The sequence below is a fragment of the Nycticebus coucang genome, chromosome X (genome assembly GCF_027406575.1).
Source record: "Nycticebus coucang isolate mNycCou1 chromosome X, mNycCou1.pri, whole genome shotgun sequence".
NCBI classification, from domain to species: domain Eukaryota; kingdom Metazoa; phylum Chordata; class Mammalia; order Primates; family Lorisidae; genus Nycticebus; species Nycticebus coucang.
In genome coordinates, this window is record NC_069804.1 from 56745026 (window position 1) to 56771451 (window position 26426).

General features: G+C 40.5%; 1 protein-coding gene across 2 annotated transcripts in view; it reads right to left on the reverse strand.

Moving 5' to 3' along the window:
* Positions 1-12470: 12470 nt before the first annotated feature.
* Positions 12471-26426, reverse strand: part of SHROOM4 (shroom family member 4) — a 369471-nt gene continuing 355515 nt past the window's right edge. Inside the window, exons 6-10 of one of the 2 annotated variants that reach the window (XM_053580433.1) lie at positions 24670-25479; positions 21154-21450; positions 20332-20512; positions 16737-17006; positions 12471-15818 (exon numbers count right to left, since the gene is read on the reverse strand). In XM_053580433.1, the coding sequence (XP_053436408.1) occupies positions 15549-15818; positions 16737-17006; positions 20332-20512; positions 21154-21450; positions 24670-25479 (1828 nt within the window). In that variant the 3' untranslated portion in view covers positions 12471-15548. The remainder of the gene's footprint in view (positions 15819-16736; positions 17007-20331; positions 20513-21153; positions 21451-24669; positions 25480-26426) is intronic. The other variant, XM_053580434.1, reaches the window with a different exon arrangement.

The following is a 26426-nucleotide window of genomic DNA, read 5'->3' on the forward strand; positions in this document are numbered from 1 at the left end:
GAATGACCTGTTTTTGATCTCCATTTCTCTTCCTCTTTCAGAGTTTGGGAGTGTTCAAAAACTTTGTCTACAATGTCAGAAATCCTTTCTTCTGCTTGCTCCACTCTGTTACTGTGGGATTCTACTGTATTTTTCAGTTCTTTGAGGACTGCAAACTCATGCTTGAATGTGTCAAAATCTTTAGCAGTTTTGTCTTTAAATTCTTTGAATTATTGAGACACCTTTTGAATTTCTCCTCGAATTTCTAATTCCAACTTTTGAATTGCTCCTTGAATTTCTAATTCCAAATTTTCTTCCGTTCTATTAATCTTGTTTGCAATCCAAATTCTGAATTTGATTTCTGACATCTTGGCCAGCTCTTTATGAATGGGATCTTCAGTTACACCTGCCATATCTTTCCTTGGTGGGGTTGATCTACTCTGGTTATTCATGTTACCAGAGTTTTTCTACTGATTCTATCCCATGATTATTTTACACCATTTGACTTTTCCTGTCTAGCTTTGTTGAGGACCTGTACAATGCTATGGCCTGAGAAACTGGGGACCTATTTGGTGTAGTGGGGCTAAGTGGCTTTGTCTTCTTTTCAGCTGGTCTTTGTCTGACCCTAGTGAAATAGTTTGTCTGGGTTGAAGTCTCAGCTGTGGAGAAATAGCAGCAATTAAGTCAACTCGCCCCCCACAGGCAAGAATTGGAAAAGGAAAATCAAACCTTTCTACAACCACACACCCAGTGTACCACTTGGATAGTCCTTGGGAGACTGGCTCATTTCAAAAGGTCCAAATCAATTGTCTCAGTCAGCACTTGTCTCATGTGGAAGATTTTAAAAGATCTCTGGCAACTAGATCACAGGAGTCTGCTCAATATGACTTGTTCCACGGCTCCATGAGGTCAGGAGAACACACCAAGCAAATAGATTAGTCTGGGAAGGTTGATGCATCCTTCCCCACCTTGAACCTCTGTCACACCCAGTCACTGATAACCCCGCAGGGCTGTGACCCAGTTGCCTCCAATGAGCAGATACTGCAGGGGTTTTCACCTGCCTGAATCACAAGGATATCTATGTCTCCTCAGCCAGGCCACTGCTTTCTGCCTCTATTCAGCAGGGGGAGGTGAGGCCTGAGAACCTCGGGTGCTTGATGGAGGCTGGTGTGTTCACTCAGTTTCAGCCCCACCCATGATTGAATTTACTGACAGAACAGAACAACTTTGCAGAATTGGTTTTTGTCCCAGCTACATTCCCCTGCAGAAGAGAAGCTGTTTTGAGTTCACAGAACCTGTGCCTCAGGCCCTGTCTTTGCTCCTGCCTGTAGTTTGTATTTGCAGCATGGTAAGCTCTCAGTTCTAGCCTCCTGCCCTCCTTTGTCTAGGCTGAGGTCCCCTGTGGGCTGGGTGCATTTTAGGCTTAGTAAAGTGGTCCTCTGGGTCAGCCCCGCCCTGGGACCCTGCAGCACTGTGCATGTATTTTCTACTCCCTGAGCTCCACTCAGGCCGGTACTGCCTCAAGAAAACTCTTTACTCATGGGGCCTGCGTTTCCATCCCAGATCTGTTCCTCCAGTGGTTGCCATCCAAGAAGATGTCTGGCCTCCTCTGGTTGCCCAGGGAGACAGTGGGTGGGACTCCAGAATATCCAGGGGTGAGCTCTATTGTTGCCCAAAATGGCTGATGCTCTGCGACTCAGGGCACCACTGCTCTGGAGTGGTTCCTTCTCTGCCAACCATCCTCTCCTCACTCCCTTACCACAGAATTAGCACTGACCATCAGCAGCACAGGCCCTGTCCACACCTCTCGAGAAATCACCCAAGAATCTGGACTCCTGGGGGACTGGCCTCCAGACCTCACAGTGAGAGAGGAGGGGAGTGCTGGGAGCTCAGAATTGCAGGTATAGAATATATACAGTTTTACAGTTTTGTGCCTGGCAGGAGAGTGCCATGGCACCCTAGTATGGGAAGTAGGTCCAGTTTTTAGAGAGTGTCTCCCATGGGGTATAATGGGAGAACTTTTGAACTCTGCTCATTTGTTTATCGCATACTCCAAGCCATTCTCATGGGGGAGGGGAGTCCCATCTGCTTGGTGATTGATTTTGTACCTTTTGTTTGTATTTTGGGGTCGCATCTCGCCTCAGCAGGGTTGATGTGCATTCTTCAACCTTCTCTCTTAGTGCTGCTCTAATCCGCCAGGTTACTTGCTAAATTTCTGTCCTTTAACTCTCCTTCTGGATGGGAATATCTATGGAAAGCTGGCTTTAGTCAGCCATCTTGTCTTTGCCCCCCAACTTTCTGTTTCCTTGATGAAGGTTTCCAATGCTATAAATTTCCCTCTAGGACTACCTTTGCAGTATCCCACAAGTTGTAATGATTTGTGTCTTTATTATCATTTTGTTCCAGAAATTTGATGATTTCCTTCTTAATCTCATCTTTGACCAAGCTATCATTCAGCCTAAGGTTATTTAATTTCCATGAGTTTATTTGAGTATGAAGATTTCTGTTGCTGTTGTGTTCAACTTTTTTCTGTGATGGTCTGAGAAGATATAAGGAATATTTTCTATTCTTTCAAATTCGTTGAAGTTAGATTTATGTCCTGAGATATCAATTTTGAAGGATGATCTGTGGGCTAATGAGAAGAATGTGTATTCAGTTTCGTTAGGATGAAATGGTCTGTAGATGTCTGTTAAGTCCATTTGTTCTAGGGTCAAGAGTGAATCCATTATTTATTTGTTTAGTTTTTCATTGGAGGATCTATCCAGAACTGACAAAGGTGTGTTAAAATCTCCAAGTATTATGGTGCAGAAAGATATGAAATTGTTCATATATGTTAGGGTTTGCTTCATAAATTGAGGAGAATTCAGGTAGGGTGCATAAATATTAATGATTGAAATCTCTTCATGTTGAGTGTTTCCCTTGACAAATATGTAGTGTCCATCCTTGCCTTTTCTTATCATTGTTGGTTTAAATCCTATTGTATCTACAAATAAAATTGCAACCACTGCCTTTTTCTGATTTCCATTTCCCTGTATTATAGATGTCTGTCCCTTCACCCAGAGTCTTTTTTTATCCTTTGAGGTAAGATGAATCTCTTGTAACCTGGCATGAGTTTTTGCATTCAGTCAGCCAAACTGTGCCTCTTTAGATGATAAATTAAGCCATTCACATTAATTGAGAGAATTGATAAGTATGGTAGTGTTTTGGCCATCATGTTTTTGAAAGGTCCATTGGATATTTTTAATCCTTTCCCCATTCTGGAAGTTAGGTTTTGTTTGATAAATTCTGGGTGTTTCATTTGGTGGTAGATCACTGTGCTGGTCATTATGGAAAATATGTCTGAGTATTTTCTGGAGAGCTGGTTTAGTTATGGCAAATTTCCTCAACATGTATATGTTCATAAAGTATTTGATTTCTCCACCACAAATGAAACTCAGTTTACTGGATATAAGATCCTGTGCTGATAGTTATTTTGTTTTAGAGGATTGGAGGTCTGTGACCATCCTCTTCTGTATTGAAAAGTTTCAGCTGAAAGATCTTCAGTCATTTTAATATTTCTTCCTTTGTAGGTAATCCTTTTCTTATATCTGGCTGCTTGCAGGATTTTCTCCTTCATATTAACTTTGACCAAGTTAATTACAATGTGTCTAGGAGATACTTTATTTGGACTGAATCTTTTTTCCCTTTTTTAATTAAATTATAGTTGTGTACATTACTGCAATCATGGGGTACAATGTGATGGTTTTATATATAATTTGAAATGTTTTAATCAAACTGGTTATCATAGCCTTCAAGGCATTTTCTTTGTTATTGTGTTATTACATTCATATGCACTGTAGGTGTGGTCCCACCAATTACCCTCCCTATACCTATTCTAACCCCTCCCCTTCCCTCTCTCTCCCCTTTCCTCTTCTTCTTGGGCTATAATTGGGTAATTGGGTTATAGCTTTCATATGAAAGCTATAAATTGGATTCATAGTAGGGCTGAGTACATTGGATACTTTTTCTTCCATTCTTGAGATACTTTGCTAAGAATAGGTTCCAGCTCCAAGCATGTAAACATGAAAGAGGTAAAGTCTCCATCTTTCTTTAAAGCTGCACAATATTCCATGGTGTACATATACCACAATTTATTAATCCATTCATGGGTCGATGGGTACTTGGGCTTCTTCCATGACTTAGCAATTATGAATTGGGCTGCAAAAAACATTCTGGTACAAATATCTTTGTTATAATGTCACTTTTGGTCTTCTGGATATATACCTAGTAGAGGAATTGTAGGATCAAATGGCAGGTCTATTTTTAGATCCCTAAGTGTTCTCCAAACATCTTTCCAAAAGGAATGTATTCATTTGCATTCCTACCAGCAGTATAGAAGTGTTCCCTTTTCTCCACATCCACGGCAACGTCTCTGGTTTTGGGATTTTGTGATGTGGCCTAATCTTACTAGAGTTAGATGATATCTCAAAGTTATTTTGATTTGCATTTCTCTGATGATTAAGGATGATGAGCATTTTTTCATATGTCTGTAGGCTGTGCTCCTGTCTTCTTCAGAGAATTTCTCTTCAAATCCCTTGCCCAGCCTGCGATGGGATCACTTGTTCTTTTCTTGCTAATACATTTGAGTTCTCTGTGGATTCTGGTTATTAAACCTTTGTTGGAGACATAACCTGCAAAATCTTCTCCCATTTTGAGAGCTATCTGCTTGCTATTTGTAATGAATCTTGTTGTGATTCTGTAACTATATAGCATCTGAATTTCTGTAGCTCTTGCAGTGCTTGGGAAATTCTCCTCCATATCTTGGAGTAGAGCTTCTGTGCTTTTAGGACCATCCTCTTCTCCTTCAGGAATTTTTATAAGTTGGATGTTTGACCTTTTGGTATGATCCCACAACTCTCTCAGGGAATATTCTGTTCTTGTTTTCCATTTTTCTTTTTCTTTGAATGCTTGGGATAATTCAAAAGCCTTGTCTTCAATTTCTTAAATCCATTATTCTTCCTGCTTAACTCCATTACTGATGGATTCTACTGTATTTTGAAGCTCCTCAAATAACTTTTTCAATTCCTTGAGCTGTTATATTTTTTTCTCATCATGTCTGTATTCTTGGTAACTTTGTCTTTGAATTCATTAATTTCTTTAGACAACTTTCGAATTACTCTTTGGATTTCTATTTCCATCTTTTCCTCCATTCTACTCATCTTATTTGCCATCCATATTCTGAATCATATTTCTGACAATTCAGCCATTTGTCTATGAATGGCATCTTCCTTTGTATTCCCTTTGTCATTCCTTGGGGGAGTTGATCTCTGATTATTCATGTTGCCAGAATTCTTCCACTGGTTCTGCCCCATCAGTATTTTCTGCAATTTGGCAATTAAAACTGATAGGGTGAGATTGGATTGGGGGCCTCAGGAAGTGGAGTTAACCAGCCCTTTACCAATTAGCTGAGGCTTGTGATTGTCGCTTTTTCCCTACAGCCTCACAAAGGTTACTTTCAGAGCTGTGGCCAGAAACTGTGAGGACCTGGGGTGAGATAGTGCAAGCTGGCTCTGTCTTAAACTCAGTCAGCCTCTACCCAATCCTAATGAGTCACACTATTAGGCTGAAGTCTCAGCTGGGAAGAGATACAAGCAACTGTGTTGCCCCACTCCCTGCCAGTGACAACTGGAGGAGAATCAGTCCTTTCCTGCTAAAAAAACAACCACTGTTCAACCTTGGAGGGTCCCCGGGTGCATAGCCCAGGTCAAGATTTCTAATCAGATTGTCTGGGGCAGTACAATCACTGCTCAATAGGGCGAGTTCAAAGGGTCTGCAGCAGCCTGATAGTAGAAATCCATGGACAGTTTCATCCTGCAAACCTGAGGGGATGGAGCGTCAGCCCCTCCAGTGAGCTGCCATTCGCCATCATGGCGCATCTCTCTCTCCCATGCATCCCTTTCTTCCTGCATTCTCTAGCTTCCACTCAGGTCACTGTTTCTGTGCTGCTGTCCAGCGGCCCACACACTGACATCAACTTTTAGAATATTTTCATCACCCCAAATGAAACTCTATGCACTTGGTAACACTAATCTGATTTCTGCCTCTATAGATTTGCCTTTTTGGGATATTTCATATAAATAAAATCACATAATATGTGATCTTTTATGATTGACTTCTTTCGCTTAGCATATTTTCAAGGTTTATCTATGTTGTATGTAACAGTACTTTATTTTTAGGGCTAAATAATATCCCATTGTACAGATAAATCAAAGTTTGATTATTCATTCTTCAGTTGATGGGTATTTGGACTTTTTATATTTTTTGGCTATTATGAATAATGTCACATCGAACATTTGTGTTCATGTTTTTGTTTGAACACCTGTTTTCAATTCTCTTCAGCATACGCAGAGGAGTGGAATTGCTAAGTCATGTGGAAACTCCATGTTTAACATTTTCAGAAATTGCCAAGCTGTTTTTTAATGTGGCTGCAATGATCTACATCCACATCAGCAAATGTATGAGTGTTCCAATTTCTCCATATCCTCAACACTTGTTACTGTCTGTCTTTTTGGTATAACCATTCTAGTGGGTGTGAAGTGGTGTCCCATGTGGTCTTGATTTTCATTTCTCTAATGAATGGTAACAGTGAGCATTTTTCCCTGTGCTTACTAACCATTTGCATATTGCTATAGCCTGAATGTCTGTATCCTCCTGAAATTCATATGCTGCAGTCCTAATCCCCAGTGTGATGGTATTGGAGGTGGGGCTTTTGAGAGGTAATTAGGTTTAGATGAGGGCACAAGACTGGGGCCTTCATGATGGGATTAGTGCCCTTACAAGAAGTAGAAGAGACTAGAGCCTTTCGTTTCTTTGCTATGTCAGGACATAGCAAGAAAGTAGCCACTTCTAAATTAGAAAGTAGGCCTTCACCAGACAGTGAATGTACTGACACCTTGATCCCAGATTTCCTAGCCTCCAGAATTATGAGAAACAAATGTTGTCTATGGTAGTATGTTATAGCAGCCCAAGTTAAGTCACAAATATTCTTGGAGAAATCTCTATTCCTATCTGTTGCCTATTTTTAATTGGTTATTTTTATTATTGATTCTGAAAACAAACCCATTATTAGATATATGATATACAAATATTTTCTCCCTTTATATGTATTGTTTTTTCACTTTTTTTGATCTTTTATTTTTTTAATTTTTTAAGTCATATACACATAGTCATGAATACATTTATGCATATGTGGGGTACAATGTACTGATTATTTTTGTACAATCTGATGTGGTTAAATCAAACCAATAAAAATAGCTTTTGCCTCATTTACCTGATTATTGTGTAAAGACATTTATATTCCACACTTGACAGATTTGACTTGTACCCTTGCAATATGCTCCAGAGGTGTGGCATTCTTTTGATGTTATCATTTTTAATAGAAAAGTTTTTAATTTTGATGTACTCTAATTTATTTATACTTTATTTTATTGTTTGTGCAACACTGTCTAATTCAACCTCAAGAAGATTTACTACTATGTTTTCTTTTAAGAATTTTATAATTTTAACTCTTACATTTAGGCTTACGATCAATTTTGAGTTGATTTTGTGTGTGGTGTAAGGAACAGATCCAACTTAATTTTTTTCCATGTAGATACCCAATTGTCTCAATACCATTTGTTAAAAAATTACTCCTCCACCCTTTTATTGCCTTGATACCCTTATTGAAAAGTCAAATCAGAGATCAATGAAATTGAAAACAAAAGAATCATTCAGAAAAGTAATGAAACAAAGAGTTGGTTTTTTGAAAAAATAAATAAAATAAATAAACCATTGGCCAGACTAACGAGAAATAGAAAAGTAAAATCTCTAGTGACCTCAATCAGAAACGATAATGAGGAAATAACAACTGATCCCACAGAGATACAAGAGATCATCTCTGAATACTACCAGAAACTCTATGCCCAGAAATTTGACAATGTGAAGGAAATAGATCAATATTTGGAATCACACCCTCTCCCTAGACTTAGCCAGGAAGAAATAGAGCTCCTGAACAGACCAATTTCAAACACTGAGATCAAAGAAACAATAAAAAATCTTCCAACCAAAAAATGCCCTGGTCCAGATGGCTTCACACCAGAATTCCATCAAACCTTCAAGGAAGAGCTTATTCCTGTACTGCAGAAATTATTCCAAAAAATTGAGGAAGAAGGAATCTTCCCCAACACATTCTATGAAGCAAACATAACCCTGATACCAAAACCAGGAAATGACCCAAACAAAAAGAATTTCAGACCAATCTCACTCGTGAATATAGATGCAAAAATTCTCAACAAAATCATAGTCAATAGATTACAGCTTCTCATCAAAAAAGTCATTCATCATGATCAAGTAGGTTTCATCCCAGGGATGCAAGGCTGGTTTAACAAACGCAAGTCCATAAACGTTATCCGCCATATTAACAGAGGCAAAAATAAAGATCACATGATCCTCTCAATAAATGCAAAAAAAGCATTTGATAAAATCCAGCATCCTTTTCTAATTAGAACACTGAGAGTATAGGCATAGGTGGCACATTTCTAAAACTGATTGAAGCTATCTATGACAAACCCACAGCCAATATTTTACTGAATGGAGTAAAACTCAAAGCTTTTCCTCTTAGAACTGGAACCAGACAAGGTTGTCCTCTGTCACCTTTACTATTCAACATAGTGCTGGAAGTTCTAGCTAATACAATTAGGCAAGACAAGGAAATAAAGGGAATCCAAGTGGGAGCAGAGGAGGTCAAACACTCCCCCTTTGTTGACGACATGATCCTATACTTAGAGAATCCCAAAGACTCAACCACAAGACTCCTAGAAGTCATCAAAAAATACAGTAATGTTTCAGGATATAAAATCAATGTCCACAAGTCAGTAGCCTTTGTATATGCCAATAACAGTGAATATGAGAAGCTAATTAAGGACACAACTTCCTTCACCATAGTTTCAAAGAAAATGAAATACCTAGGAATATACCTAACGAAGGAGGTGAAGGACCTCTATAAAGAAAAGTATGAAATCCTCAGAAAGGAAATAGCAGAGGATATTAACAAATGGAAGAACACACCATGCTTATGGATGGGAAGAATCAACATTGTTAAAATGTCTATACTTCCCAAAGCAATCTACCTATTCAATGCCATTCCTATCAAAATACCAACATCGTACTTACAGGATTTGGAAAAAATGATTCTGTGTTTTGTATGGAACCAGAAAAAAACCCGTATAGCTAAGGCAGTTCTTAGTAACAAAAATAAAGCTGGGGGCATCAGCATACCAGATTTTAGTCTGTACTATAAAGCCATAGTGTTCAAGACAGCATGGTTCTGGCACAAATATAGAGACATAGACACTTGAAACCAAATAGAAAACCAAGAAATGAAACTAACATCTTACAACCACCTAATCTTCAATAAACCAAATAAGAACATACCTTGGGGGAAAGACTTCCTATTCAATAAATGGTGTTGGGAAAACTGGATAGCTACATGTAAAAGACTGAAACTGGACCCACACCTTTCCCCACTCACAAAAATTGACTCAAGATGGATAAAGGACTTAAATTTAAGGCATGAAACAATAATACTCAAAGAAAGCATAGGAAAAACACTGGAAGATATTGGCCTGGGGAAAGACTTCATGAAGAAGACTGCCACGGCAATTGCAACAACAACAAAAATAAACAAATGGGACTTCATTCAACTGAAAAGCTTCTGTACAGCTAAGGAGACAACAACCAAAGCAAGTAGACAACCTACACAATGGGAAAGGATATTTGCATATTTTCAATCAGACAAAAGCTTGATAACTAGGATCTATAGAGAACTCAAATTAATCCACATGAAAAAAAGCCAACAATCCCATACATCAATGGGCAAGAGACATGAATAGAACCTTCTCTAAAGAAGACACACGAATGGCTAACAAACATATGAAAAAATGTTCATCATCCCTATATATTAGAGAAATGCAAATCAAAACCACCCTGAGATATCATCTAACCCCAGTGAGAATGGCCCACATCACAAAATCTCAAAACTGCAGATGCTGGCATTGATGTGGAGAGAAGGGAACACTTCTACACAGCTGGTGGGACTGCAAACTAGTACAATCTTTTTGGAAGGAAGTATGGAGAAACCACAAAGCACTCAAGCTAGACCTTGCATTTGATCCTGCAATCCCTTTACTGGGCATCTACTCAGAAGGAAAAAATCCTTTATCATAAGGACACTTGTACTAGACTGTTTATTGCAGCTCAATTTACAATCGCCAAAATGTGGAAACAGCCTAAATGCCCACCAACCCAGGAATGGATTAACAAGCTGTGGTATATGTATACCATGGAATACTATTCAGCTATTAAAAAAAATGGAGACTTTACATCCTTCGTATTAACCTGGATGGAAGTGGAAGACATTATTCTTAGTAAAGCATCACAAGAATGGAGAATCATGAGTCCTATGTACTCAATTTTGATATGAGGACAATTAATGACAATTAAGGTTATGGGGGGGAGGAAAAGCAGAGAGAGGGAAGGAGGGAGGCGGCGGGGCCTTGGTGCGTGCCACAAGTTCTGGGGTCAAGACATGATTGCAAGAGGGACTTTACCTAACAAATGCAATTAGTGTAACCTGGCTTATTGTGTCCTCAATGAATCCCCAACAATAAAAAGTTAAAAATAAATAAATAAAGTAAAATAAAAAGAAAAAAAGAAAATTAACTGACCTTAAATGTGAGGCCTTATTTCTGGACTCTATACCGCGTTGTCTTGTCTATAGTAGCTCTGCAGTAAGTTTCGAAGTGGGGACGTGTGAATCCTCCCACTTTGCTCTTTTTAAAGGTTGGCTATTCTGGGTTCCTTATAATTCCATCTGAATTTTAGAATCAGCTTGTCAATTTATGCAAAGAAGCCACTGGGATTCTAGATCCCTAGAAATCTGGAATAAGGATTGGATTGAATCTATAGATCAATTTTGGGTGTATTTTCATCTTAACAACATTAATTCTTCTGATCTATGAGCACGGAGTATCTTTCCATTTTTTTTTAGATCATTTCTAATTTCTCTCAACAGTGTTTTATAATGTTCAGCATAAAAGTTTTGCACTTCTTTTTTTAAATTTATTTTAACTCTTTTATTCTTTTTGATGCATTTTAAATGGAACTGTTAAGTGTAAATTTACCTTACCCTTCTTCTTCCTTCCTATCTACTTGATTTATACTGAGTTTTACTTTCATATGTGTATATAAATGTTGATTGACTAGTTCAAATGTAGTATTCACACTTAACTGGTGCAACGTACATATTCTGGGTAAAGGGCACACTTATAACTTTGATGTAAAATGCACAAAAGCAAATTATGTAACCCAAAATGTATGTATCCTTGTAATATTCTGAAATTTAAAAGAATGGAATTGTTTTCTTAATATCACTTTCTGTTTGTTCATTTGGTCATGCATATTAACCTTGTAAGCATGTACTGAGTATGTTTGTGATAGGTCATTACATCCCAAGTTATGTTATGTACACAGATTTTCTAGGAATCTAAAATTCACACTTCTGTCACTGGGTTTGGGGTGGGGACTGGGATTCTGCCTTTCTAACAGCTTCTCAATAGTGGCTTTTATTTATTATTTATAATTCACTTGAAAGATAGATATAATTGTTCCCATTTTACTGGAAAGAAAATTATCTCAGAAGTTGAGCAAGCAACCCAAGATCATAGAGTAAGTGGCAGATCCAAGATTTGAACACAGTTCATTCTAATGCCAAAGTTGGACTCTTTCCACACTATCTAGCACACTGGATATCTAGAATAGGAGGAGGACAGTTGGAATAGAGGGAAACAGAGGGAAAAAAATCATTCTTTTCAGTGTCAGTGCTACCTGGAGTGCATTTGGGTCTAAACCTTGAGGTTGTCTTGGGAAACTGATCATTAAGGCTATGCTTTCTAGGGAACTGAAAATGAAGGTGTGAGACTGGATTATTAGCTAGAAGTAAGATGATACTACTAGACAGAACTTTAGATTAAAGGAAGTCCAGAAGGTAGTTTACCTCTAATCAGACTAGACTCCAGAATTAGACTCTGTGTACTGCTGAGGTCTACACCTGGGATTACACCTATTTATTGTTGACTTTACTTGCCAGGTTAGACTAGTTATGATGTTGCCATTGACCCCCCATAGAGAAGAAATATATTAACAAACTAAAGGATACAGCTGTGGTCTGAGGTCCTTCTAAGTAGAAAAACACTACACCTCAATCCCATGGTATCAACAGAAAAAATCCATGGCATAAACTGTGCATCCTATTCAGGGTGCTGTTGAAATAGATGTCTAAAAGCCTTGCCCCTAAAAAGGTTATGGTAGACTCTACTATTATGCTGGAGATGATGAATGGTGTGCGTACAGCATAAATACTATCCCTAAGGACCAGGGTAAGGATTTAGGGATGTGGGTAAGGCTCTAGTCATATATGCCTGAAGGACTATGGATAGGTGACCAAATTTTATATCTAATGCTTTTCAGAAAAATCTTAAGAGACTTCTATCACCTAAGTCAAAACACATGAGATTTTTTTTTTTTTGTCCTTAGCACCTTTTATTGAAGTATGACCCTTGATGACAATCTGGCAGGCATATCTATGATAGCCGAGAAGGGAGTGGTGGAGGACACAAATGCAGAAACAATAAGATTTGGAAAAATAATAGCTTCACATGGGATAGATGACCCCCATCAGTTTTAAAACAAACACTGCTTCTTTATCTATAAAGGATGCCCCCTGCCCCACCCCCCTAAAGATCTACTAATTTTCAAATAATACAATACACTGTTAAAGAAATATTATTGGCATAAATAACTCCTTGGGCAAAGGCAGCGAGTCTCTGAGTTCCAGACAGATGGAAGTGGCCAGAAATGTTCCTAGCTTCCTCCATCTGGGGTCTGCTACTGGCAGAGAAGATCCTTCAAGGAGGCGGGGGTCCAGGATATGGTCTCTGGTGTGCCTGGGCAGCTTTTTGGCACATGTGGTTAATGGAAAACAGAAACTGAACCTAGCCTTGAAAGAGGCTTTTCATCTTTTTACCTTCTCTCCTTTCCTCTATTTCCAATATCTTCCTTTCTAGAGTTTTATTTTCAGTATCTGTTTCATTTTCTCGGATTCCAGTTGGGCATTTACTGTTACATCGTAGCCGAGTCTCTAGCTGTGAGACTCAAGGAAACTCAGTTATCCAGAGCCCTGGGGGTAAGGGGACAAGTTAGGAAGCACATGTCCCTGCTTACCTATTACCCATGGGGGGTTACATAAGTATTTGAAGGGAGAAAGCAGAAGTTAAGTTGAGTAACTGTCTTTAGGAATATCCCTTGGCCTGTCTTCCAAACTGCTATCCCCTGAAAGTCCTTAGATAAGGGCTTAGCCCAGGAATTGAGAACAGGTGAGAGACACAGCACCTCAAGTAATACTGCCAGCTTTGCAGCACAATCACACACAACAAGACTGTCACAGCAGAAGTGTGGCACACCAGTGTCTGGTTAGAAGTTTAATGCTGTCTACTGAACTTCATTGCTCAGTATAGTTCTGCAGTTATTTTTTAAATGCTTTGGAAACTGTCCCGTCATGTGAAAATAAGCATCCTGTGTTCTCCATTCAAAGCACTTCTCCACCTTCTTCAACCTTGGCTTGGGTAAGCCCAGCCTTTTATAAGCACCAGCTTTCCCAAATACAGAAAAGTCTTCCATTGGAAGGGAGAAAGGCAGGTATGACATTGTAACTAACAATTCTGGCAAAAATAACTGAGATCATACCCAGGGTTCCACGGAAAGGCTTACCCCCACCCTCACTAGGACACTCTGCTAGCCAAGATTTTCCTATTGTTTTCAAATACAATGAAGAGGAAATAGAAGCTAGTGACCAGTATTTGTATCAGCAGCAAAGTTCTTTGGCAAATTATTTGGTTGAATGAGGCACTCCTGCTGCTACCGTTGACCTCCAAGGACCTGGAGGAACTCAGCAGTAACTAGAAGAGATGATAGGACTTGGCCTGGCTGCATAATACCATTGAGCTGAAACTGAGGGCAGAGTTTGATCAAGACTCCCTTCCTTTTATCACGCACCTGAGGGCTTTTCCAGGATATAAGCTGGCTAACAACATCAGGGCCTTGGCAACAGCAGCAGCTTTTGTTATTTGTATGCCTAAAATACTAGCTGGGTCATCACTTACTCTAGGGGGTTGGACCTGGCTGGAGTTCCCAGCTACCATGAGTTCTGGTTCTCTGAGCCATGCCACAGGTTGAGAAAGCAATGGTTAGAAGAGCTCCTTTGAGCTCACCTCTACTCTACCTCATAGCCTGGAGACAGCAGAGAAATGGGTGAACCTTTCTTGGTTTCAGAAGATTTCTTTGGTTTCAAAAAATAAGTAAGAAAGAATTGAACCCTGCAGGGGAATGCTAAGCTCATAGTCACCCAGACTTCAAGGGAAGCACAGGGGCAGGCCATAGTAGGAGGCTCCAAGTTCCTGGAGGAGATCTCCTTTTTTAGAAACTAGTAGCTATGGTAAGAAGAATTCAATGTCTTGGCACTTGTTTTCCTAGCCATGGTAGATTCTGGCTGATCTGCAGAAAATGGTTTCCTTCTGGGCTAACCTTTCCCTCTCCAACTTCCTTCTTCTTGCTTTAATTAGTTAAAAAAGAAAAGTATAGTAATTGAAACATAAAAATAAATAAAATCAAAAGGCCATTTCATATATAACAATAAGAATCCCCTGCCCCCAGTAATAACATCTATATTCAGAAGCCAGCCTTAGTAGAGGCCCACAGTGTGAAGCCCTGGAATAGGCATCTGTAAACCCTAGCAATGGAAGGGTAAAGTGAAACAAGAGGTGTCAGGCTTGAAGTTTCAGGACACTAGGCAGGACTGAAAGCAGGTCTCCTCCACTTCAACTAGCTGCTGGAGAAGGTAGCCATGGAGCTGATTTGTTTAAGCCTGGTTCCTTCCTGAGGGGCACCTGAGGATACTCAAACTATGATAAAATTCTGTTAGGTGTAATTCCTCCTTCTGTGCTTCTGCTGCAAAGCTTGGATGAGGCCCTACTAGGCAAATGCCCTCAAGGCAGTCAGATCTCTGTGGAAAGTGGCTGGGCCACAAGCCCTGGAGCAGAGTAAAGCTGTGGCAGGCAGCTTGTTTCTGAGCCTTAAGAGACTGAATGTAGTATGGGTGGGTGGTAAGTACTTGATGTCTTTGGTGTCCTAGTACAAAAAATGAAGGCACTTTGTTGGTCTTGTGTGCAGCAAGTGCTTGCCCTTGCAAACTGTGGGGAGTAGAGTGTGGATGTATGATCACACCTTGTTGTAGTTCCCAAGGGTAGAAGCTTGGGACCTCCCCAGATTCTCCTAGCCAGTTGGGACCATTGCTAGAGGAAGGGTCAGTGAGAGATGTCCAGGGTCGAGGGCTGTATTTGCTAATTGCCATCTACTTGATAACAAATGGCTAACAAAGAAGACTAAAAGTATTTCCCAGTGTGGCTGGGCAGGAGTGCTGTGGCAGACTGCTGGTAGAATTAGAAATTGCTGGGCCCCAGGAGTAGGCTCTCCCTGAGACATTTGAGCTGCTCTTCCCCAAGCTTGATCTTCTCCTCCAACTCTCGCTGTTCAATTATGAGAGCAGATTTCATCTTGACAAAGTGCTGGTAATCTTGGAGCTGGTCCTGAGGCAGGTAGCGGGAGACCATGCCAAACACCAGCTTTTCGCGGTGGTCCATGTGCTCCTTCAGCTCCTTGGCATCGGCCAACTGCCCTGTCAGCTGCTGCTTCTTCTCTATCAGCACCAACTGAGGAAGCAGAGGATCAGTTAGGAGCTATGCCAAGTACCAGGTATCTGCCTCACAGTGCTGCCTGTCACTGCTCCATCAGGGAAGCTGCCCCAATGCAGCTAGCCATTCTGTTAACTGATTAGTCCTAGACTTTGTTTCCTAAAGTCTACCTCCATGCACAAGCCTTTCTTCCTTGTAGCAGGAGAAGGATAAACATGACAGCAGTTCTGGACAGAGGGATGTGACATCTCTAAGGTATACTTTAATCTGGGGACTGCCACTGGGTTTGGGGTGGAAGAAGGCTCTGACAAAGCCAGCCTATGTTCTTTTCATCTGGTAAACAGCCATGACTGTGGTGATGCTTTCTTTATGGTGTGTGTCTCCGGTGAGTGGATATATCTGTGTGTACAAGCATGTGCATATGCACCTTACTGTGGGTTCTACATTGAATTCAAAGCCCCTTGTATAGGGCAAGGAATGCAGTTTTGGTTCAGAAATGTATGTGCGTGACCCAACCTGTGAAACTGACAGCCTCCCAATCTCACCTACTTGATGAAACCTTCCTCTCCACCTCTAGAGAGGGGGAGGTAAAACTGCTGCTGCTGCTGCTACCAATAGGTAGCATCGATGTTTAGCCTGTTCTAGGTCCTGTTTTAAGTAATCAACATGGATTATCTAACTTAATTCTCACAGCCCCATGAATTAAGTAGAACAGTCAACCCATTTTATAGACAAGACAGAGGCAGAGTGAAGCTAAGTGATTTGCCCACAGCTAACAAGTGACAGAGGCAGAATTTCAGGGCACTTACAATCCAGTGCACACACTCTCACACTATGCTCTACTGCCTCCTGTCATAGCCCGACTTGAAAGACAGAGCCCTGAGAAGAAACAGATGGTATTTCCTTCCATCCACACCCCAAAGAATCCAACTCTACCTTCTCCTGGTTGGCCTCTGAATCGATGCTGTTGAGAGCATTCTCCACGCGGGCCAGTCGTCCAGAGAGTGAAAGCAATAGGTTGACCACTTTGTCTAGGTCCCCAATAAACAAACGGTACTTTTCAAACTCATTGGATTTGCAGATGGCTTTTAAGTTGGCCTCAACCTCCTCCCCAAGGGTGGAATTGGCATTGATGTCCTCTAGCAGCCCACGCTGGGCCTCCCGAAGGACAGAAAGTTTTCTGCCAATGCTTTCAATAAGTTGTATCTAGGGGAGTTAAACAGGAGAAGACAAAGGATGAGAACGGGGACCAACAGAAACTAATCTGTGCCTGAAACCTTAACTGTGGGATCCAAATAACAGATGGTGGGCTCTAGTCACTGGAAACAAAGGAAACCTGAGCAAGTCATTAGCAATTCTAGTTTTCTCAGCAGGCACCTTCTCTCTTTATCTGGTAGGAATCTCCATATCACTACCAAGTTTTTTGGCATTAGGTAAATGGTACCCATGGGCTAAGCCTCATTTGCCAAATGCAACTTAAAAATGCCTGCTGAGGCTGGGCGTGGTGGCTCACGCCTATAATTATAGCACTCTGGGAGGCTGCAGTGGGTAGATTGCTTGAGCTCACGAGTTTGAGACCAGCCTAAGCAAAAGCGAGACCCTGTCTCTACTAAAAATAGAAAAAATGAGGCAAGAGGATCACTTGAGCCACAGTTGGAGGTTGCTGTGAGCTATGACACCATAGCACTCTACTCAGGGCAACAGCTTGAGACTCTGTCTCAAACAAACAAACAAACAAAAAACCTGCTGAGACTAATAAATATGAGTTAGAATGTTTTTGAGAGCCTAGGATGGGAAAGTATTTGCCCCTAAGTGATCCCCCCCTGCCATTCTAATATCACTCCCCAGAGCCTTCTGGGATTAGCTTCTCACTCTCTTCTGTGTTCACCCACTCATTCTTGAGTTCCTGAGTGGCCTACATAGTTCCACCTGCTCTTTACCTCTTTCTTCACTTTGGCTATTCCTATTTCTTTTTCTGGGCTCAGCTCTGCTCCTACCTTTGCTACAGGAAGCCTTCCTCTCTAAGTCTTCTCTCAATTATCTCTTTCTTTTTTGAGTTCTCAAGTCTTTTAGAATTAGAACCCTATAGAGTAATTTGAAGTTCTTCATTTTCTATTCCTCCATTTACTATTGATGGTAAATTTCTCAAGGGAGGTACTGCCTGTGTCTTAGATTTGCCTCCCCTACAGGTGTTTCCAGTTCTGGGACTGCACTCACAGGAAGGTAGTGCGGTAGAGTAGAGTTTTGGAGTCAGAGATGTCTGGATTCCAATTTCACCTACACCAAACTGTGTGACTTTGGGCAAGGTACTTAATTCCACTAACACTTCTGTTTTCTCATCTGTAAAGTAGAGAAGTACCCTCTTCTCCACCCCAGCCAGGGGTATTGTAATGGTTAAATGAGATCACAGAAGTATAAGACTTATGATTATGCCTGGAACTTAAGTGCTCAATGCATGTTTACTAAGCTATTATTATTATATTGTTTCTATAAGGCACTGTAAACTAATGACTACTTATCTAGCTGCAAGGTTCTGACAAGAATGGGCTTGTCCCAGGCTGCACACAGCCTTTGTAGCCAGTATTAAATTGTGGAAAAGCACATGGAATCCAATGCCAGACTCTCTGAGTTTGAATCCCAGCTCTGCCACAAAGTAGTGGTAAAGCAAATTACTTAACCTCTCAATTTCCACATCTAAAAAATAGGATAACATTAGTAAGTACCTCATAGAGTTATTACAATTAAATGAATAAACACATTTTATGTGTTTAGAATAGTATCTTGTACATAGGAAGTATGCTACAGTGTTTGTTATTATTCCAGCACAGGCATTGTAGGACCACAAGCTTGTAGTATCCTAAAATAAGTTCCTCTCTGGTAGTTTATTTAGAGATTTCCAAGGTTTCCAAGACTAAGAGAGCCTCTTCTGGGTTCCAGAACCTGTTGTTATATTTTAGAACTATTTAAAAGTTAGGAGATCAACATGACCTTAGTCTGAAGTATAATAGATTTGCATTTGGGATAAATTCCAAATCCACTGGAAATTGGGGATGAATGGTATAAATGAGACAACATAATTAGATGCCAAGAGGCTGTCAGTTATATTTTCACTCTTTGATCTCCCAAACAAAGTTCAATGCTAAGGAAAAGGAATGGCTGGGGGGCAAAAGACTTACTTTGAACATCATCTATGCATCCTAGCTTCCAGGCTCTGGGGATGAACAGAAGGATAAAAATGGAGAGAGCCCTTTGTTTCTTGGCACCTTGGCTCTCTAACGTAACCCTGAATCTTAGGGAAAGTGTAGTATATAGAGCTGTGGAGTCATCACAGACCTGGCCAGAGCTGAGTTGTTTATTCTGGAATATTTCAAATCAGTGACTTTCCTCACCTTTTTTTTTTCAGGAACAAAAACTGTCCTAGCCTACCCACAATTACTTCAAATCACTCTCTGTTGTACTATGCTTTGCAATATCACTCTCTGCTGTACTCTGCTTTGCAATTTCTGATCATTCTCTCATCTCCTCGTCAGAGATCTGCTATGTTTGTTCCTATAGAGGCCATGTCCTGAGTAAGCTAGGAGCAGCCCTGCCATGCTCAGGGAACATGGAATCCAAGGAAGCAGGCATCTGATCAATACAAGTTTAATACCACCATGCTTCCAATTCTTCCTTTGACATTTTGCTTCAGATGAAAAATTGCAGGGAGGGCTCTTGAAAATGGCCCTGTGCTTTCCTACTGGTCATGTCTTGAAAAAGAAATATGAGCAGAAGAGCAATTTGCTTGGCGTTCAGATGTCCACAAAATGGTAAATTGAGCCTTTGAAGTTGTCACAGCTCATGAAATAAAATGGGTAAGTGAAAGGAGGGCAAAGTGATTCCAGAAATTTGATTAGAAAACCAAGCTAGTGGCACTTAGAGGAAGAAAGGGAGGCTTTGGAAACAACAACGTCATCTTCATTTATCTATTTTGTATTTTTAAGAGCTAATTGACTATCTTTGCAAATAAATACAAATGTTTGCTAGCCTATAATTTCTCCTTATTTTCCTCACACTATTCTCTCTCCTAGAAAGAGAATAAAAATCAATGCCACTGCCATTGGTTACAAAAGCTCACTGGCAAAAACCCTGATGTGCCCTAGGTAGTGACTTACTTACAAGGCTGACTTAACTCAGAGAGACAGCACAAACAGTAAAGTAGAAATTCAAACAGTCTTGACTTCAAGTTGTGGATCTATCATTTTTAGCCTGCAACTCCTGCGTGAGTTACTGGTAGTCCCTTCAACAGGTGAAAAAGCAATGGCAATATCTACCTGGTTAGGTTGTTCTAAGGATTAGAGAGATGATGATAATGATGATTGCTATTATTGACTGGATCGAAAAGAGACTGGAGTTGAATCTGTGAGGGACCCAAAGAGGCTGTTTGATTTCCATATTGAAAATGTTTTAGAGAGTGTTAGAGTGCTGGTCACCCTCTAGACACACTGAAGCTAAATGTCGAAAATCATAGATAGTACATATCAAATAACTTCACCTTTTTTTGTACCAATTCATGGTCAAGTTCCTCCTCTCCCAGGCCAATCTCTGCCATTTCGGGTTGGTCTTTCAATTTGTTCAGAAGCTCTGCCTTGGCCACAGAAATATTGTAGTAAGCTGAGTAAGAGGTAGGGATTCCTGGGGCCCCTGGAGGAGGTGAGAAGTGCTGAAACTCTTGTCTGCGGAAACAAAGAATGACCATTTGAGAACCTCTGCTGAGAGTCTGCTTATCTTTCTGTTTCTTAATTACTCCATCTGAAAAATGGGACCCTGCTTCACCAAGGAATTATAAAAAAAAATACAGAGCAAAAGGTACTGTTCAAATGTAAACAGGTCACATAAAAACTGTCTGGAAGCTATAACTAAAGGCAGATTTTAAGAACTTAGAAGGCTATTCCATTCCCCTGACTTCAGCAGCTAGGGTAACTTCTTTAGAGATAATTTGGTTTAGTTATTAACGCCCTACTAAAATAAAAAAAAAAAAAAAACTGGCAGGCTCCCAAATTTCTGGGCTTCTGACCATCAGTGATTCTTTTGATTTATGGCCCCTACTGTTGGTCTCCCTCTCACTATCCTTTGATGCCCACACATTCCAACTCTAACTAGTCTGCTTGTTTACAAAGGCACCCTGTGGCTTTTCTGGATGCTCTCATCTTTTCTTCTTTCCCAATGCTGCTCCTTCTTGAAACGGCCTTTCTACTGCAGATCTCCCACAGCAAAGTGGTCACCCATAACCTCAGCAGTGGTCACCATTTTTGAGGCTGGGGTTAGCACCCCTGTGCCCAACACATCTCTCATGAGCTCTTCTGAGATTGCCTACTCTAGGTTAGGCCTTTGGCCTGAGAAGGGATAGCATCTCTCCACTTCTGGCATATTCCCAGGGGCCCCAGCATCCTCCATGGCTGTAGAGTGAAATAGGGATAAAATGGAACCAGCAGCACCCAGAGGCTTGACAAGTGTGGCAGCAGACCCTGTTGTCTTGGGTTCACTGAAGCCTGCAGGGCTGAGGCGTTGCTTCTCAGAACCCCAGCCCTTGAAAGAGAACTTCTCAGGAAAAAAGCAGCTCTGGCTCCACGCTGCCTTGAGTTTGGCCTCTTCTGCCATCAAAGCTTCTGGTCTGATGTGAGGAAGGAAGAAAAGAGAAATGCCACAAAGTCAGGTTTCAGTGATGGAGGGGTAAACAATTGTGCCTGTGGTTTACTTGAGGGGGAGACCCACCCTCATCATAGTCCCATTTCCTCCTAGCTATCCCCACCTTCCACCTGTCTGTGCCACTACTCCTTTGCTAACCTGCAGCTTGTTTGCAAGAGAAAATAGGAGAAACTCATTAGTCATTTTTGCAGCTATTTGCAGCTTTTAGATAAAGGTCAAAAATAATGGTTAAAAGGCTCCACAGCTATTTACTGATTCATGCTATGCTGTCTCCTAATTCATCACACAAAAGAAACCTGGGCACACCAATTTTCTCATCCTAAGTAAATTGATTTTATATGTAGGTTTTCAAGCTTATAACACTGATAAAGGAATAATACTAGCTACTATTCCCACTATGCTTACCATGCTCCAGAAACTGTCCTAAGATAGATACACACATACACATATGTCTATATATATATGGATGCTCATGACAACCATTTTACAGGTAAGGACATGAGGCACCAACTGGTAAAGTGACTTTCCCAAGGTCACTAGCCATTAAATGGCAGACCTGTGATTTTCACCTGTGAGTCTAGTCACTATGCTATACTGCTAAAGTGGCAAGTCGACATCATATAAAATCCTACACGTAAATAATTTTCTGCCTGGAGTAGATCTGTATTGGTAAAGAATGGAAAACATTCTGGAGGATATGTAATAGCATAACATATTCAGTACTATGCTCTAGGGCTCCTTTTCTCATCACATCCATTAACAGGGAAGGAGTTACAGGGGATCTATGAGAACATAATCACAATTTGGTAGTGAACATGGAAGCAAATATTAGATTATTCCTTCCACAAAGCACTGAGAGTAAATGCATATAATCTATAAATCAAGCTATGTTTACACTTGAATCAGAATTATTGAACTTAACCAACACTTGATAATTCCACTAACCTTCTTCTATGTGTATCCTAGCATTTTTTTAACTGAATAGTATGATCAGAATACTACAGATAAACTTGGCTGAAATTAGGATGTCTTTGCTTACATTTTAGACTCAAAATATTATATATATTTGCCTCTAAAATATTATATATATTTGACTCTATTCTTCCTTGCAAAATCTTAAAGCTATTTCCTTTTGGTTAGGATCCTTTGCTCTTCTAGGGTCTGAAATACAGTCTTCTTCAGGAGCCCAGTGATCCTGAGATGATATGGCAAGCAGAGTGAGCCAGACTCCCTGGCTTCTGACTACCTGTGATCTTCAGATAGTTACTTTATCTCCTTGGGACTCAGTTTTCTCATCTAAGAAATGGAGAAAAATAGTAACTATTTCATAGGTTTGTTGTGAAAATCAATCATGAAAGTGCTTAGAGTGCTGTTTGTCACAAAGCAAGCAGGCAAAAAATGTTAGCTATGTTGGGAATGATGCTGTTCCTTAAATATCCATCACACAAAGAGGCACCTCTAATTGATTTTTGCAGGTACAAGCTAGAGTTTGTGTGCAAACAAATGTTTACTTCACATCTCACAGTCATTAAAAAGTCTCTGTAGTTATAAGATCTCTAGTAATAGTGATGTCCTTCTCTTTAGCTAAGATACCAAGGTGAATGGATGTACATAAAGTAGGAATGATCAGGGTCTGCAACTGCTACCTCTGTTCCATAATACCTTACAGAAGAGAAGAGGGCCTCATGAAAGCCTGGCCTACAGGAAGAATAAGATATGACCCAGAGAGGCTCCCTAGGAAGGCAAAGTAAACATGGGGTTTGGAATGAAACATATTTGACTTTTAATCTTTGCTATATAACTCTGAATTAGTTTCTTATTTTGCTAAGCTTTAGTTTCCTCACCTGTCCAGTGGGGATATTAATGGGCAATATAGGTCTTGTGAGGATTAAATTAAATAATAGATATATGATGGTTAGCAGTGGCTGGCACATAGTGAATGCTTAATAAATGTTCATTCATTCATTTGTTTTTCTGAAATATTAGTTAAGTCCTACTATGTGCTAGATCACTTTCCCTTCTACTTGCTATGATAGATAAAAATTATAGTTACTTTCCACAAAATGTTTTCTAATGACAGTAAGAATGCTCCCAGCTAGATGGTGGGCTTGAGAAGTAGCTACATGGGATGGATCTGATAAGTGATTTGCACAGTGCCCAGGAGCCAGGCCCTGTAAATACTGTGCTTGTGGCATTGTAGATGGGAAAACTGCTCAGCTAGCTCCATATAGCCAAGTCACAGATTTGCTTATGAATAGAAGACAAAATAACAAGGTACTTCTAACAGCAAGAAGTCTCAGAAGACACCTGTCTCCTCACCCCCAGCCCCAGCAGAGAGTGGGCTGAGATCTTCACAGGAGGGCAGGCAGAGCCCAGAGCCAGAGCACTGAGTAATGATGGTCCAGGACTTTCACTTTGGTGCAATACAGGCAAGCATGCACTATGGGGCATGCATATGAGCACTGGCACAGTGGAGTGAGCAAATGCTGGCAGTCTTGTCCCCAGACCACACTCCTGCTTTGGCCTCTCTGCCCAAGCAACTCACCCTGTATTGCCTAATGTAGCAAATGCAAAGAGGAAAAGAAAGAAGGAGAGAGGGAAAGTTGAAGAGAAAAATGATGTCCTTAACTGTTGTAAGGAATTATCAAGGTATGACGCACCCAGCCCACAAATCCTTTGATGCTGGGGATAGGAGAGAAGAGTTTAGAAGCCCAGGCTACTTGTGATAGAGAAGAGGCAGGTTAGGTTGCAAGGTGGCCACCTGTTCTGGGAGACAGGTAAAAGAAATGGCAGAAAAGGTCCTGAGCTAGGTTTTTAGGAAAGGCAACAAGAGTTTAATGCCTCTGGGATCGGGGCCAGAAATTGATGGATAACTTAAATACAAATTAAGAAATAATATAGTATTTTAATAATAATATCTAGGGATAAGAACCTTGATAATGCCCATTTATTGAGCATCTGAAATGCTAAGCATAGAAATATGTCTTTTATATAGATTATTTTAACATTCCTAACAGCCTTGTAGAGCAGATGTTATCATGCCCATTTTCCAGGTCAGAAGATCGAGGCTGGGAGCAGTTTCATTGACCAGCCCAAGCCCACACAGTTGGTAAATTGTGGAGGTGGAATTCAAATTCATAGTGCCTGCCTCTTCAGGGGCCCAGTATCTTTCATAAGCACTTACTTGGGGGAATCAGTTGCTTCCTGCCCTGATGTCCTCCAAAGCCCACTAATGCCATAATAAGGGAGCTGAGCCTGCTCAGGTTGAGATCCCAAGTGGCCCCTTTTTGGGGGCAGGAAGTCATTGGAAGGGAGAGCAAAGGACTCTTGCTCTGCTGGGAGGCTTTGTGCATCCTGCCTCGAGCCCTCTAGGTGGCCAAGGCTCAGGGGTTGCGGCTGCTCCAGGACCTCCTCAGGATTAAGGGCACAGGAACCAGTGGTTTCTGAACTGAAATATTGGGGTGGCAGCTCCTCTTCTTCGTCTTCTCCTTCTTCTTCCTCTTCTACTTCCTCTTCCTCCTCCTCCTCCCGCTGCTGCTGCTGCTGCTGCTGCTGTTGCTGCTGGTGATGCTGCTTCTGCTGCTGTTGCTTTTGCTGCTGGGCTGCACGGAAGAGTCTGTACTTGTCCCAGTTGGGAGGAGGGGGGCGAGGAGGAGGGAAGGGCTTCTTCCTGGATCCGAGAGGATCTGGCTGGGTCTCATTACCTTTGGTAAAGAGCTCCTTCCTAAGCTGGCCCCAGGCCCGGGTGCTCTGGGGCTCCAAGCTGATGTGACTCTCTGAGAAGGCACGGCTACGCAGTGGGCGGGACACAGAGGCCAGGGAGCTTTCCTCATACACTGAAGTTTCCTCTGCTTTTTTCAAGGCATGTTTGAAGTCTCTAAGGAGGTCAAGAGAAGAAATTGCTCGATAGCTTGACAAGTCCAGGGCTGGGTTCTCAAGGCAAGGATGGAAGGGAGTTGTCCAAGAAAAGCTAGCCTTGGAATGAGCCATTTCCCTGAAAAATAGGTGAAGATTGAGTAAAATAGTTACAGATGGGCCCATACTTTGAATGGTCTCATTTATTTAAAAATTAAAATAGCCACAAAATAATATAATTTGTGTAGTAAATGTAATAATAATAGAAATGCTAATACAATAATAATGATAGCTAATGCTTACTAAGCATACTGTTCTAAGTGCTTTCCATATCATAACTTATTTAATACTCACAATAACCCTAAGAGGTAGCAATTATTATTGTCCTCGTTTTACAGGTCAGGAAATTGAGGCATAGACAGGATAAATAACTTACCTGGAGTCATAAATCTAATAAGTGGTAGAGCTAGGATGTGAATTTGAACAGTCCAGCTCCAAAGTCTGGATGTATTACACACATAACATTCCTGTCTGTTTATAGCACTCAGAGTAGATGTGCTATGTTCTTGGGCTTACAAGCCTATTTCTACTGCTTCATTTGTTGTTTTTGTTTTGTTTTACCTTATACAAAATTTCAAATATTTAGAAATGTACACAGATTGCCATAATCAATACTCATGTTCCCACCTACCACTCAGACTGAGTACATTTAAATACTTTGCTGTCTATGCTTCATGAATTTTTCTTAAGAAATAAGTAATAATACTCTTTTAATCACTCTCCACTTTCATTCCCCTACTGCAATCTATATCATGAATTAGATATGTATACATTCTATATTCTTAAACTTGTAACAAAAAATAAATACCTGCTATTTGGATTTGAAATATCTCCTAATGCAATTCCTATCAGAATTTAACTTTTTTTGAAAAAAAAAAAAAAGCAGGATATAATATTAGTGAGTATTCTGCTATAGAAGAGATGAAGAGGGGCTAAGTACGGGATTAAGCATATTATAAAACAATTTCAATTAAAACAGAAAGTGAAAGTCCAGAAGCAAACCAGGCTATCATTAAAACATCATAT